The following is a 16,195-nucleotide window of genomic DNA, read 5'->3' on the forward strand; positions in this document are numbered from 1 at the left end:
GCATGCAATCTTTGAACTCTAATTTTTCAAGCAACTGGAACGATTCTGCACTTACATTCTTAAGAATATGTCAAACTCTGCTTCCTCTCTTCCCAGAGCACATGGAGGCACCCCTTATTTCTCAAACCAGACCCTCAACTCCATTGTGATTGTTTCTTTACAACTGAGCGTGGCTTCACGGCTTGTATTCAAGCTAGCTAGCTTTTCAAGCTAGCTGTGCCTTCTGGCAGTATTACTTCTTTGCTTTTCACTATGAAGCTGAGCTCCAAAAAGTAGGGTTGAAAGCTATCTCTTTGAATTTTTGTTTTTTTTCCCTTGGTAGAACTGGGACAATAATCCATACCAGAAGATCTACATCAGCTGTTGTTAACATACTGATAAACTTGCCAATTTGTGAAGCAGACATGGTTTATGTGATCTACAGCATCGTTGTTTGACCATACTAAGACCCTTGAAAAACTAAAAAGCACTCAGAGGTTCCTAAATGTCAATGTCTGATGTCAAGAGTGACTCATTTTTATTTTTATTTTTGGCAGTTCTGCTGTTGAATAAGGTTGAAAATCCTCCAGCCCTTTTCTCTGTCACATATTGAGCAAAATTCCTTCATATTGCTTGCATCTGGCGCAGCATTTCAGTAATAACAGAGGAAGTTACACAATGTAGCTTGTTTTATTTTTAGAAATGCTGTCATCGTGCATTTATGATCAGTATTACTACTCTGTGATGTTGGTAACATCTTTTCAGTATTGAACAGGATCTTCAATATTTGAGGAATGAAAAGTATGGCTTTCTGGTACTTAACAACAAACAGGCATTTGAATAATGCATGGAGATCATCCAATTTTCTAACAATGGGAAGTATTTGGGCAAAAGGATTTTGTTGTCTTATAGGGAATTTTATTCTTCATACCAGAGGGTTTGTCACGTTAATGTGAATAAATCATAGTTCTTGGAACTAAAGTCCCAAGAAAGATGCAGCAGAAGAGTAAATCAATTGAAATGCTGAGAAAAGATAAGATTTCAAATAATTATGTATCTTGCACGGATAATAGTTGCTCTTAACTGTAAGTTATGTTTTTATTCTGATGAAAAAGATAGAAAGAACTTTTTTAAAAAGTTCAGTTAAATCACAAGTGTGGGTTTTGAAACTAAATTTACATGTGAATGGTTACTACAAAAACTTTCATTTGGGACATATTGATGTGTCTACTGTTTTATTTACCGATTGGGGAAAATAGAGAGGCATTGTGTGGAAACTTGGAATTTTTTATTTCATTGAATAAATGAGAGACAGTTATAGCTTGGTTGAGAGGCTGTTCAATGAACTGAATGGAACGCTTGTAAGTTGAATGCAAAATACAGATAAATGGCTGGAAGAATACATACTTTGTTTCTAGTATTACAGAGAAATATCAATACAAAATGTTCTTCTCTGTGTAAACTGTGGTGAGATGAAGGGTAACTTACTTGTTTTATCATCTATTTTTTCAGTTGACTTTAAACCTCATGCCAGCATGGACACTGTCCATCACATGTTGCTATTTGGATGTAATGAACCCTCTTCTAATGAAAATTACTGGTAAGAATTGGAAGCTGGCTTTCGTTATTGTATCCAGCTGTTCTTGTGTTGCTTGTCTCCGCATTTACTGTTTCTTTTAGAAGTTGGAAAAAATCAGAGGAAGAAAGAAACATATAATGTTACAGGCTTTCTGCACTGATGTTTTTTGGTATTTTTTTTCTTAATTGAATCATTTCTAAAGTGCAAGAAAAAATTTTTGCTGTTTCCAGGAAGAAGGCCAGAGCTACAATGTGCAGGATGCCAATGGATACCAAGACATCTAGGATTCTAATTAGAAGGGTTTAGTCTTTTTTGTGTTTAAAAGAGTAACCTGCTTTTCAAAACAAGGACAGAATCACATTTGGAGCTACAGATAATGAAGTTATCCATGGGAATCATTAAGCAGGCTGTAGCTTCTTATTCAAAAGATTTATGTGTTGCCAGTTTGATTATGAGAATAAAAATGTTAAGCTTTTTTTTTGTTGTTGTTGTTCTTTCTTTGTTCTAAATCTAGTTCCCACTAGTCCATAGCATAGCTATAGCAGCTCTGATTACTATATGTATATGCACATATAGTTACGTGTATTTGAATATATAAACCTTAGAGTATACAATTAATATAATTCATATATATCTTTGCATAGACATAACTTCATATATGTGTATTTGTTCAGAGCTTCTTTTCTGAGAGAAAAGTATAAACGACTTCCAAAAGCAAGGAAAATTCAAGGAAAAGAAATACTGCTACATGCAAAATTAGTATACATAATGCAGTTTTCTGTCAAAATCTTGGCCAGCATTTACTTTCATTTCTGTTCTGACTGACATACCAGTTACAGTATTTAGATGAAGTGCCTGCAAGTCATTAGTAAATCATCTGAATTTAACAGGTACTGTTTTATGGGTTTGGAGAGGATTCTGTCTCTCATTTCTTTCAAGTTTTCTGGCAAGACCACCTAAGATAATAATAATAAAAAAATAACGCTTCTAATAATCTCTTCATGGTTGCTGGAGGTGATTTAATGAAAATTTGAAGAAACAGTAAACTTTCATCAAAAGTTTTATTTACCTTTTTCCTCTCAGCTAATGGTTCTGATATTGATAATAAATGTTACAATCTTTTCTCATAAGAAAAGCAGCTATTTTTAAAGTTAAGGGGGAGGAAAAAAAAACACTATGAAAGCACTGTTCATTTATGTTCCCAGCAAACAGGTTTTCTGTGTTCTTTGTATTGTCTTGTGTTATATATTATAGTTTTAAAGAGTTTGGACTCTTTAAAAGGTTACACTTGTGACCTTTTAAAACCTATTCAAGTCTCGTGTGCTATTCAGAACTATGTAGATTGTGCTTGTAGTGTGATTTAACATATCTGGAAACAATTCTATCAAGATGAAAACATGAGGTGATGCCTGAGTCATGTCTAGCTGATGTTCTGAAGATCTAGCTGAAAATGTTAAACTTCTTCATGGTGTGGGTGACAGAGCACTTGGAGTGGGCTGCCCAGAGAGGCTGTGGGATCTCCTTCTCTGGAGGCATTCAAAACCGACATTCCTGTTTGACTTAATCTAGATGTTCCTGCTCTAAGAGGGGCAGTGGACTAGATGATCTCTTGAGATCTCTTCCAGTTCCTAACATATTGTGATTCTGTCGTGTTTGGTTCCTGATCTTTCAAATGCAGATGAATCAAAAGCTGGAAAAAGCTTTTCAAAGCTGAATTTAGACTCAGATCAGGCATATGATTAGAGTTTAGGTATTGTTTGCACCCTGACTATATCATCACTTTCCTTAGAAGAAAATGATTGCCAGCAGAGAGGTCCCACCAGTGGCATTGTGTGCAGTGTGGCATTCATTTTTGACTGGTATACCTAATACCTGCCTGTCAAATGATGACACGTAATTAGTGTTGTATTTAAAGCCAGTATTTCTGATTATTTTTTTTAATATACCCACATTTTGGTTAAATATTACTATTTTTTCCAGTATGTAGTTTCTGAGGTGTAGTATTTGTTTTACATTCTGAAAATTTCCTCATTCATTATCTCATCTTATGATGCTGCAACAGATTGCACCATTTCATTTTGCATTGCCTGTCAGTCAGATGACTGTAAGGCTAAAAACATCATCACATCTGTTCTACATAAATGTAGAAAACTAGAGCTAGTTTTTTTTGCCTTTTTTTGTATGCAAGTAATGTAGTATGTATGTGTATAGCCATGTATATATAGATCTATAAATGTTATATAATGTTTCCTTACTTGAATATTCAAAAGTAGAGAATCTGTTGCACGTTTTTGTAAGTCACTGTAGAGAGTAGTTGCTACATAAGTGAGCATACTACTAATGTAAATTTGCTGGCTTAATTTGTTTTCCAGCCACAAGAAACAATTTTGTTGAATGAACTATGGTGACTGTGCTTACTGTGCTGTTAGTTTTCCATGGAAAAAAAAGTTCTTAAGTCTTCTGCTCCTTGATAATTGGCACTAAAAGTAGATGAGTTTTATCAGAGCTGTTAATCGAAGTAGTATGCTTGAGCCGATTCACCAAAAGGTGTGATTCTCCATAGGTTGTTATTCAGAATTTCAGAGCTTCTTGGCAGGACAAGGTCTCATTTAGTCTCAAACCCTGTGCTGAAATGAGCTCCCATTTCAGATGATTCATAGACATAAACTTTAATGAGATTAAGCATAGCAACTATATATAGCTGTCCAGTCAAAACAAATGTGTAAATTCAAGCCATAGGTCACCATGCAGTAATTCTTCAATTAGACTAGCTGCTTCTGTTGGCAGTAGACGATGATTCTGGAAGCTTATTACTGGAAGAACTGCGTCTTTAGCTCCAAGATGCAGAATATGTTAAGACTGCATCTGTAAGATAAGTATTTTACTGCTTTTGGGAGAGGGGCAATTGTACAAATGTTTATATATCCAAGTGTAGTTTCATAGTACCATCACTTCTGTGATGTGGATGTTCTGTGCCATACCTCAGCTCAGCAACTAAAAATCATCAGTTTTCTTACTCAGACACCTCAAATATCTTTTATTTTTTGACAAGTCTTGGATAGAATCAAACAAGTAGAACATAATAGAGGGGAAAAAACAAAAAAGAAGTTTTGGTTTTGTTTTTTATAAACAGTGTGAATGTCCTAAGAGGACAGCAAAATACTGGTGTTGATGATGTAGTAAAATGTTTTGCTTTCAGTCCAGGTAGTCAGTCAAAAATGTAATGTCATCAAATACTTACTTCTTATTTTGAATCTACTTTGAATTTGGTTTTATTATCTGAATTTACAAGATCAGCACTGTTGCCTAAATGGAACTTGACAGTTGCTAAAGCATAACAAAAGAACAGGGTATTTCTTCTTTTTTTCTTCCTGATGCCCAAGAGGAGTTTAGAACAGCATATCTTTTCTTTGGTCGGTTGATTTTTGCCTAGCTGATGTGATAGAATATCCTTATGTAATAGACTCTAGCAAGTTCTGTGGTTTAATGAAGGTAAGCTGACCCAGACAGTGGCTGCAGAATTGTGTCTGTGCTTGCTTGTGGTTTCTGTTCTTGTTCCTCCCAGCACTTTAATATATTCTGACCTGTGCAGCGCAATAGCTGATTAGATCCCTGCAGTCTTTTGTTGTATTAACTTGCACCAGTTGAAAGCTGTGCTGATTTTTACCTGCAGCTGTATGGCTTTTTTTTTTTTTTTTTTTTTCTTTTCCACTTAAATAAGTTTCTCTTCTCCAGAAATGAAGTTTCTCTTTGGGATGTTAGGTTAGGATGAGGGGCCATGAAGAATTGGAAGAACTGGGAGATCAAATTAGTTGTTGTGAAGGTCTAGGAATATGCATTGTGAGCAAAACTAGCAAGGGGGAATAAATGACATCTTCCCTTTATTGTAGGTAAGTTAATGATCATAGCAGTGCTTTCTGTCAGAAGAAAACAGTAATGCTTTGCTGAATTAAGGCTTTTGGAAATCATAGGAACTCATAATGTCCAGCTTTTTCTTTGCAGTTAGAACTAGTTATCTCTGGAGGAGAGCCGACCAGGATGAGCACTAACGAATAGTCGCAGGCATCCTCAGCAAAATGGTCACAGAGCCTGCAGCTGCTTAAAAGCCCTTGTCTTTTACATTTTTATTCTTTTTGCACTGTGAAACTGTTTTTCCCAGTTTTCTTTTTACCGGCAGTGTTAAAACAGAGAAAGCTGTATCTTCCACATGCACATGCAAAATAGAGATGACTAGTGGCAGCCAATATGACTAAGAGTGAATTGTGCCTGGTGAATTTGGTGTTTGTAGTGAATTTGGTGATTGTAGTGAATGTTACAGCATCAGTTGTTACGGGAAGAACAGCTAATGTTATCCACCTGGACTTAGCAGAAGATGAATTCTAAATATTTTTTTATGTAAAATGTTCATGTCTATGTTTGCCCAATGTTATCTTAAAACAGAGGGAAGAGTGAAAAGTGTGTGAGGTCTAATTATAGCTGGGAAAATAATCTGCATTAAAAGAAAGGTGTTTAATCAAAATACATCCAAAAACATCTTCCTACATCCTAGGACTGTGAGGCCCTGGCACAGCTGCCCAGAGAAGCTGTGCTGCCCCGTGCCTGGAGGCACTCAAGGGCAGGTTGGATGGGCCAAGGTGTGGTTGGAACTGGGTGGACTTCAAGGTCCCTTCCAACCTAAACCTTCCTGTTTGTTCTATGAGTTTAAAATTTATAATTTTCCATATAGTTTAGCTGTTGATTTCAGATTTCAAAATCTAAAAACATTTCCTTTTGTCTTTCTTCCTCATAATTTTAGGGACTGTGATGAAGGAATCTGCAAAGACAAATCAAATATTTTGTATGCTTGGGCAAGGAATGCTCCACCTACTAGGCTACCGAAAGGTATTGTACCATTTAATGTGAAGTACTTGTGTGCAGGGGCAGAGGGGAGGATGTTAACTAACATTAATCTCACGTTTCCTACTGTATCCTTTTGGAAGTGTACTACTTATATATTTTCTCAGTGACACAGTTAATACAATCTCTCTTAAATATAATTGAAATATTTTTGTGTTTAGAAAAGTATAGACAACTTGAATCTAAATAATTGAACTTTTTTCTGTGTCAGTTATACTGGATCATTTTGTTTGGTTTTATTTTCTTGATATTTTCATGAAGTTGAATGTATGTGCTCTTTTGGATTATGCATTGTATGAGTCCATTTTGCTCATTTAAAATCAAAATTTTCTAGGCTACTTAATAAGACAAGTAGAAGTTGTATCTGTCTATATAAATATAACCTTGACATTGACATTTTTTTTTACTGTATTTTTTTTTTTAATTAACCATGAACAATACATACATACTATCATCAAGTGGTTTATTTGAAATACAGTTTTCATGCTTATGACCATAAATGTTAGTTGATTTGGTTATCAGAATGTCAATTAGAAGAAGCTGCTGCTTAGAGGATTCTGTGAATGACTGGTATTTGCTCTGATGTTAAACCTCAGTTTGTGTTAATTTTTCTGCATTTAAGCTCCCCATAAATACAAGGTATTCTGTTTTTGTTTTCTATCATAATGATATCATACTTCTCAACAGGGAAACTGCAGTTCCCTTTATAAATCAGCTCCTGCCACGAGCAGTTTTAGTCTACTGGGATTCAATGTCTGTAGAAATCGAAATTGCTTTTGGTGACTCTTTCCTGGAGCATTCATTGTATAACCAGTTTAGAGAATTCCCTTTGGTGATGGAGATCTTTTGCAATTTCATTATTACAAATTATTTCAGATTCCTCTATTTTCTTCTCTGCCCATTTTTGTTTCTCTTAGCAAGTAAAATAGCTTCATAACTTTCACAAGACATTTTCAGCACACAATGTTAATTTTTGTCTTAAAGTATTTTACTGCTGATATTTTTAAATTACTATTTCTTATCTTAATTTACAGTGTGTTTTCAGTTATACCGTGTTATTTGGTTTGTATTCTTCACAGGAAGTAAAGAGACCGGGATTTGAGACAAGAGTTACACCAAATTCTACAGGGATTACAAAAATCTGATATTTCTATTTAAATTATTGTTTTTTTAATTAAATTGTGTGTGTAATGTGTAATGTATACCTCAAATCTGTGACTGGAATTTTGTGTTGAGAGAATTCTTTGCTTGAAGGTAGATGTGTGATCATTAATAACTAAATTTTGTTCTTAGATTCTTAGTCTGGGAAAGTGTGCTGAGAGAGTAGTTTTCCTGGGTTTTAGGGTAGCGCTTTGTTCACTGTTATCTCAGTAAAATTATATACCCTTTCTCTCTAAGCAGTTTCAGTGATCTGTATTTGATAGATTTGTATTTGTATTAGATATGTTCAGCCGTGGTGAACTAAATTACATTTTATTGCTTCTGAAGGCCTTGTGTTTTCATACCCTTAGGTGTTGGATTCAGAGTTGGAGGAGAAACAGGGAGCAAATTTTTTGTACTGCAGGTACACTATGGTGACATCAGTGCATTTAGAGGTATGTATTTCAGAACGTTGTTTTGTAAGTTATGTTAGTTATAGAAATTCAGATCTTTAAGAATATTTACATTAACTGCACAAAGGAATTTCTCTGCTAGCACCACTCTTGCACCTAAAGATCTGCAGTAATATTAGTAATAAAGTCCATGTATTGATTTTACTTCTTTTAGAAACGTCTTTTCTCTCTGGTAAACAGATCTATTTTTTTCAAAGGTTACAGAGCAAATGTCTTAAATTAATAAAGTAGATAAATAAATCTACATTTAGGGAGAAAGTTATTTACCCCTATGTAATTTACAATTGTATTTTAGAAGGTTGGAACAAATACACATGACTATGCTTGACTTTAATTGAACAGTTGGTGCAGAAGATGACCTGTATTTGCAGATCAATTGCAATGTCTGTGTTTGGAATTGTAGAGTTGCAAAGAGTGGAAACAGTGTTCTTCATATTTCAATTAAGGTGAAAATAATTTCAAGCATGGTAATGTGCTTATTGTCATGAGTGTTTGGATTGCATTAATGTACACTGAAATATTTATGTAGTCACAGAATGGTTTGGTTTGCGGGGGATTTTAAATATCATCCATTTTCTTACCCTGCTGTGAGCTCTGGGTCCCACCCAACATGGTCCTGAATACTTTCAGGAATGGGACATCCATTACTTCCCTGTGCAACCTGTTCCATTTCTTCATATCTAATCTTAGTTCACCTTCTTGCTGTTTAAAGCTTCTATTCCATGCTCCCGTTCCTCATACCACCCCTGGTGTGAGGAATCCCTCCACATCTTTTCTGTAGTCCACCTAAAATTGTGAAAGGCCACAATGAGGTCTCCTGGAGCTTTCTCCAGTCTGAACAAGCCCAGCTCTTACAATCTTTCTTCATAGAAAAGGTGCTGCAGCCCCCTGATATCATCTTAATGGACTCCTTAGGACATGATCCAGCTGCTCAATATCATTCTTGTGTAAAGGCTCCAGGCCTGGACATGATGGAATAATAGAATTGCTCAAGTTGGAAAAGACATTCATCAAGTCCAACAGGAACCTAACCAGGCTACCCTAACAATCCTCTACTAAATCATGTCCCTGAGCACCACATCCGAACAGTTCTTAAACACATTCAGTGATGGTGACTCAACCACTGCCCTGGCACTCCATCTTGGACCTCACAAGGACAGAGCAGTGGGTGACAGTCCCTTCCCTCTCCCTGATGCCACACCTCTTTTGATGCAGGTCAGGATGCAGTTGGACTTCAAGGTTGCAAGTGCATGCTGCTGGTGCATGCCCAGCTTTTTGTCTACCATAGTCCTGCAGTCCTTCTTATCAGGGCCTCTCTGTCGGTTTTCACTGTTACTGTAGCAAAGACTGCCCTTAGCTTCACATTCCTCAGAAGCCCCTTCTTGACTCTGAGAATGAGATCCAACATTGTTTCTCTCTTCATTGGTTCCTCTATCACTTGAACAAGGAAATCCAGGCATTCCAGGGACCACCTGGACTTCCTACGCCCTGCTGTGTTTGCCCTTCAGTAGATAGTGGGATAGTTAGGTCTCACATAATGATTAGGGCTTATGAAAATAGGGGTGCTCCTATTTGAGCTTCTTGAAATAAGATTATTTAAAATTTGTAGAATTCCATGCTCTGATATGTTCCTTAAGCTTGAACTGGGATATTTTGACATCTTTAGGAAGCATAAATTCTTGCATTTGCTGTGTCAAATCTTTATGTTAAGCCTTCTGTTGTGTTAAGGAACAAAGAAACCTGTGGATCTCCATGCTCTTGAAGAAATTATGTCATACCTTACAGTGTAGAATTTAAACAAGTATGTGGAGCTTGTTATGATCTAAGAGATAAAAATAGTTGGACAATAAAGGGGAAGTTAATAATAACAAAAGATAAGGTAAATTTATGGCGTTTTGAAGATGTGCATAGCAGGAAGTATATTTTTAAAACTCTTTAATAGTTACGGCGTCGTTACCAGTGAGTCTGATTTCCTTGTAATGGTGGGAGAAAGTAGAATTTGTTGCTTTAGAGGAGCCAGAAGCTCTGTTCATAAATTAAAGCTGTAGAGGACATAAAAAAACAGGGAGGAGTATACATTGCACTTTTAGTTCCCGAGCTATGCCTATGGCTATGAATCTTTTGTGATAATGTGGTACATAATCCGCTGATCATACCTACTTTACAATGGAGGAGCAATGATGTAGCTCACAGTTCAGTGCAGCCTCCCATGTATACCTCTTTGCTGCCACGTTTGAGTGGTACTCATCTAGTGTCCTGCTCAGCAGTGTCCTAATGTCTTTATAACTTTTCTGAGGTTGATGGTACAGTTTCTTCTGTGACATGAAGACATAATGTGGCATAATGGCAATACTGCTAATGTGGGAGGACAAGTAGGATGAATGAGCCGAGTATGCTGGAACTGTTTAAGTGGAAGATGCATGTAAATGTGCATGACAGAAATTGAAAGAATTGATTTTCATGGACAAGTACAGTGTGTGATTCCTCGTCTGCTAAAATCATGCATAATTAAAGTTACAAACCTCTAAAGAAAACTTGTTAGTAGAGAGCCCGGTCTTCATTATTGCTTGGGGACAGTGATAGTTCTCAGTGTTCATTTTCTCTTTTAAGTATGATTTATGTGTATATAGATATGGGAAAAAAAAAAAAAAAATGGAGATTAGTAACTCCAATTGCACATTATTTGAGGATGTGTTAAGAATTTTTTTTAGGAAATTGACTTGGTTGTCAAATCTTGTACTAAAAAAAAAATCCCTTTTCTCAAAGAAAGAAGTGAAAGAAATTAGCCTGAAATAAAAACCAGAATCTTAGTATGACATAATTCCTTATTACTTGTGTGTCTGTGCAGGACTCCATATAATCAATGTCACACAAACCTCTAGAAATATAGAATTTTTCAAAGTAGAAACTGACAATGATGTAACTTAGGAGGCAGTCCTAGTATCATGTACTGTTTCAGTAGTTGAGTTTGTCTGGATATGCTCTACTTTCTTTTCAGTTTCAGAGTTTTCACTTTTTTTCTGTAGTAACTTGAATATTTGTTCTTAGGTTTACTGTTATTGTGAGTGGGAAATATTTGATTCAATTCATTAAAGAGTGTAATTTAAATCCCACAGCTTAAGTGTCCCAAACTTTGGTGTTTTTTTGTGTGTGTTCAAAGATACCCAGTGGAGAACCCTCGACTACTTCTAGAGATACTTCCACACTTAAGGACTTACCTAAAGGAAGCTTTTTTAGTGTGGAATGAGATGTCTGTTGATAAATGTAGCTTTTCTAAATGTAAGAATATTACACTTCATATATTCATTGTGTGGTTACTGCAGTTCAGAATAGAGGACAAATGATGAAATATACTCAGTTAATTTATACTTTCAGTAACATATCAAGAATTCAGAAGTGCTGTTCAGAGTTTAATATTTTGACATGTAGGAAATTGCAAGTATAAAATATTTAACTTCAAATAGTAATTATTCAGGAATTAGCACAGAATTCTACTTCCAACAGTTTTTTGGGCAAAGGGAGAATATCATGTCATAGCTAACATTTATCAACTGTTATCCCTCTTACATACAGTTGCAGATGTTTCTTCATTTCTTTATCCAGTAATTAAACTAATTGTGCTTTCCTTCTGTCCTTGGAGATAATCCGTATTTAAATATTTGTGTTTAAGAATGCATTTTATGCTCTGCCATCAAAATAAAACGTTATGTATCTTCTCTGTAATGCACCTTATTAAAAAATAAAGTGGCAACCAAAAATGGATTCAGTGAAAGTAATGGAGAGAGAGGGTGGCAGGATGGGGGTTGTGTAAAAAACCATTAAAAAAAATAGTAATTGCTCATTTTGTTTTTTTTCTGTTTTGTTTTTTTTTCTTTTTCTGAAAACTGTAACTATGTAAGCCATTCTGACTTCTTATTGACAGCAGATAATTAGAAGTGAAAAGTAAGTCAGGTGTTTGTTGCTTTAATTACTTCCTACGTGTTTAGCTTTCAGATTCAAACAAAAGTAAATCTAGCCATCCTGAGATCTGGTACCAAACTTTAGATATCCATTGCGGAGATACGCAGTGCAGCTGTTAAACAGCTTATTATTTATTTTTCTGTGTAAATGACTTCAAATTTAATAAATAAATAAATAATTTTTTTTAGAAAAATTTACATAAAATTTCAAGGTATAGAATTTCTTCTATCCTGTACTTCTTGTACCAAAGTCTAATGTGGTACTTAACCTGTCCTATGATTACCTTTGCATTTCCCAGCACATAAGAATATAGACATATTCTCTAGAATCAAAGTAGAAGTGTCAATAATAATCTGTTTTAACTTGATAGGAAGGAAAGGTAATAATATTCTATCAGTCAGTTTCCCTTTTTGTAACCTGTTGCATTGTTTGAGCCCAGTAGTGACTGTATATTAATTCTTGTCATTTGCTGTAATCTGCTGTTTCCTGGTCTTCTGTTTGGTCCTTTCCCCTTTATTTCTACAGCTTTGTCATTTTCTCTACTTCCTTCTCTGCCTCCAGGCAGATGGCTTGCTGTGTAGTGAATGTGTTTACAGAAAGACTTCTCTGTTTTAAAAAGTAGATTGAAACATTTGAGGACTCTATCTTAAATTGTGTTTATTTTGGAGTGTAGATTGCTTTATCAGTGTATAGTGTTTTTCTTTATAAACTTGCATGTTAGCACAAGAATGATATAGGTGTAAGTATATCTTATTTTGTTGGAAGACTCTTTCTGAGTGTTGGGGATTTTATAAAAACAGCTAAAATATGGGCAATGACTGGCTTGGCTGTGTGTGTGATTGTGGGTGAATGTATGCATTTGTCAGTGCTCTACCAAACCCATGTTGATCCCTTACACAGAACAAAAGTACATGAGTCGTACAGCCTATCTGAGACAATATTATGTGTGGCTTAAGAAAGACACCCGAATTCCACCTGCTTTGAATCAATTCTTTTTCTGCACTACTACTTGAATTTTCAGCAGCTCTCCATCTGTTTCATTGTGATTATTCTCAAAAAGTTCTCATTAGATATTCTTACCAAGCATTCAGTGGAACTACACCCAGGTGTACTCTGGGTGAGAGAGCTTCTATTCAGGTGAAATGGTAGAAAGGTGAAAGCCTTTTGTTGTTGCTGTTAAGTAATGATTCAGATTTTTAGGTATAGAAGTGTTTATTATCGTTTCATAATGAAATGCTGTGACTAATGTTTTGGGTTTTTTTTAAATTACTGATTCATTTTATTCTGCATAGTCCCACTATAATCGTTATCCTTTTTTTCTGTTCAAATGCTTTTTCAGTTCTGAATCTTACCTACTTATTGACAGGAAGAAAATGTGTCTGAAGTTGCTACATTTCAGCAGATACATAGCAACTCTGTTCTCTTTCATTTCTGAACTTACAGGGTAAAAGGATATGTTTCCTTGCTTTAGAGTTATATCCCTCGTCTCACTATAGCAATTTTTTCCAGACATAACGTCACTTTTTTGCAGAACAAAAATTAAAGTCTCAGGACTGCTTTCTTTCCTTAATTTTTGACAAAATAAAGTTTTTCTAATACACAATTTTTCTAGCTATTGCAAAAATAGCGTGGCTTCATCTCATCAAAATGAGTTCTTAAAGATCCGCTATTTCTAGTGACAAGAACTGCAGTTAGCAAAGTTCCAGAGGATGCAGATGTTACAGATTTTGCTATAAATGGAGTTCTGTGATATGAAGGTTTGTTCAGATTTACGTAATATTTCTGCAGGAATGATTTGCTGAAAATAGAATGTTTAGAACTTATTTGTTACTTTTTTATTCCACGGAATAATATGGTTGTTTTCTTCATACTTTTGTACGTACTTTTACATACTTTTATTTGGCAATGATTAAACTGTTTCATTATTTGTACAGATAAACACAAGGACTGCTCTGGTGTAACTTTGCATCTGACTCATCAAAAGTAAGTCTAATTAAAAATACTGAATGTATTACAGTGTTCTTTTTTTATCAAATATAAGACATAGAAAGCACTTAGGTGTGTGAAGTAAGCGCTTTTGAGGTGTGTGAAGTAAAAATATGACTAACTTAAAACATTAAGAATTCTGAAGCATCATCTGCTGGCAAAAGCTTTTATTCAATTTGTGAGATATGGTGATTTGTTTCTGTCAGTTTAGAATTAATCCAGGTTAAGAGGTTCACATTGAGAAATTCAGGATAAGAATAACAATGCGGGCAATCATATTGTGTTATTTCACCTGCTTTGTAGAAGATGCTTTAAAAACTGTATTTCCATATGTAAGATAGGAAGGAAGAGGAGGTGTTGTGCTGCAGGCTCTGTAGCACAGTTTCACAAGTAATTGAACACTTAAAAATTAGTGATGCTAAGCAGTATTGCACATCGTGTCACTCCTTGTCTGGTTTTACAAAAGGCTTGTTTAAAAAAGCTTGGGTTTTGAATTGCAGGCAGCCTTTGATTGCTGGAATGTATCTAATGATGTCTGTGAACACTGTAATACCACCTGGCGAGAAAGGTAAGTTGTAGCTTTGCAAGGGGAAGTGTAATGTCAGTATCTGATTATTATTATTTTTTCTGCTGATCATGGAAGAAGATGTATCAGAGGAATACTGGAGTAAGAATTGATTGTTGTATAGTGAAATGAATCGTCACATTTCCTACATTTGCAAAGGAAATCAGTCAGTGTTGTAGATATGTGTTGTACAAAACAGCGGTGATCTGTGCGGCATTAGAGGTCTTGAGCTTCTTAGAAGTATTTCTTTTATTTGTTGTCCGTCTAAGCAGTATTTTGCTGATACAGTCCAGCCTGTTTTCTCCCTTTTCCCACAAATCCATAAAATTTGGGTACTTCTTCATCTACATTTGTATTTATGTAATATATTTGTGATTTAGATAAAAGGTCAATTTCAATAAAGGAATTTCTGTAACGAGATGCTCTTTTAAACTTTCATTACTGTGTTTCTCATCAGTTAAGAAGTTAAAACATAAAAAATCTATTGTAAAAACAAATTTCTGAACATTTTCTAATCAGTCATATTCAGTAGATTTTATCTGAAACTTAGATTGAAAAATCCCAGTGAGTTAAATTAAAATTGAAAGTACTTCTACACTAAATGAAGTGTAGTAGTATAGCCTTTCTCTGTTCAACAATGAATGATTTTGTTTATTACCATATTTTAACAGAGGTTGATGCAGATATTGCTTGCCATTACAAAAGATTTCCAATGCACCTTTTTGCCTACAGAGTTCATACGCACAGACTAGGTAAGTGTTTTATTGCAATATTAAATATACCAATCATTTAATGGCATGATACTGAACCTGCAGCATCATTTTTAGAAGTAAACAATGTTCATATACATATTTGTGTGTTCCAGGTAAAGTAGTGAGTGGATACAGAGTGAGAAATGGTCAGTGGACATTAATTGGTAGACAGAGTCCACAGGTACCACAGGTTGGTTATTGGATTTTTTTGTTTTATTTACTATAGCTTTCAATTCTAATTGTATTTATTTAAAACTAAAAATTTTAACTGATAATACGTGCCTTAGATTTGCGTCATGTTTCTGCTTGTGCGCATTATTGTGCCACTAGACGTAAATACTGGCAAACATTACTGTGATAACTTAGATGCAAAAACGTTTATGAAATTACTTTTTGGATGTGTAGTACTGTTTCTGTGTGTGTATACTGACGTCAGTGTAATACAGGACGCTTTTACTAATTAGGGTGACTCATTCTCTCTTCCAGGCATTCTATCCAGTGGAACATCCTGTTGATGTTAGCTATGATGATATTCTAGCGGCTAGATGTGTGTTCAGTGGTGAAGGCAGAACTACAGAGACACATATAGGGTAAACTTGTTCTCCTTTACCTTTCTAAACATTTTTTTATCCATAATATTCATTATGTGCTTTTGTGTTATTTTTCTAAGGTATTTTTATCAAACTTAAATTCTCCTGGAGTAATCTGTTTTGCCATCTATTTTGCGAGACTTTTATTTCTATTGCTCAATATTTAGGGCCTTTATTTTGTGAATAATCACATTTCTGAAGTATTCAGAACACTCTTCAGGTGAGGCTATTCTACCAGACTCTTTGCTCAGGTGTCTCGCTTTTCTACTCTTAGA

At 35.1% G+C, this 16,195-nt stretch overlaps 1 protein-coding gene across 18 annotated transcripts in view; it reads left to right on the plus strand.

Annotated features, from left to right (window-relative positions):
- Positions 1–16,195, plus strand: part of PAM (peptidylglycine alpha-amidating monooxygenase) — a 112,148-nt gene that overhangs the window by 60,981 nt on the left and 34,972 nt on the right. For all 18 annotated transcript variants that reach the window (XM_015849427.3, XM_015849429.3, XM_015849430.3 and 15 more), the window contains exons 5-12: positions 1,492–1,579; positions 6,354–6,439; positions 7,966–8,049; positions 13,962–14,010; positions 14,514–14,581; positions 15,250–15,330; positions 15,444–15,520; positions 15,817–15,920. In XM_015849427.3, the coding sequence (XP_015704913.2) occupies positions 1,492–1,579; positions 6,354–6,439; positions 7,966–8,049; positions 13,962–14,010; positions 14,514–14,581; positions 15,250–15,330; positions 15,444–15,520; positions 15,817–15,920 (637 nt within the window). The remainder of the gene's footprint in view (positions 1–1,491; positions 1,580–6,353; positions 6,440–7,965; positions 8,050–13,961; positions 14,011–14,513; positions 14,582–15,249; positions 15,331–15,443; positions 15,521–15,816; positions 15,921–16,195) is intronic.

This window comes from Coturnix japonica, chromosome Z (genome assembly GCF_054131305.1).
Source record: "Coturnix japonica strain WE chromosome Z, WE-NBRP24, whole genome shotgun sequence".
Lineage (NCBI taxonomy): Eukaryota > Metazoa > Chordata > Aves > Galliformes > Phasianidae > Coturnix > Coturnix japonica.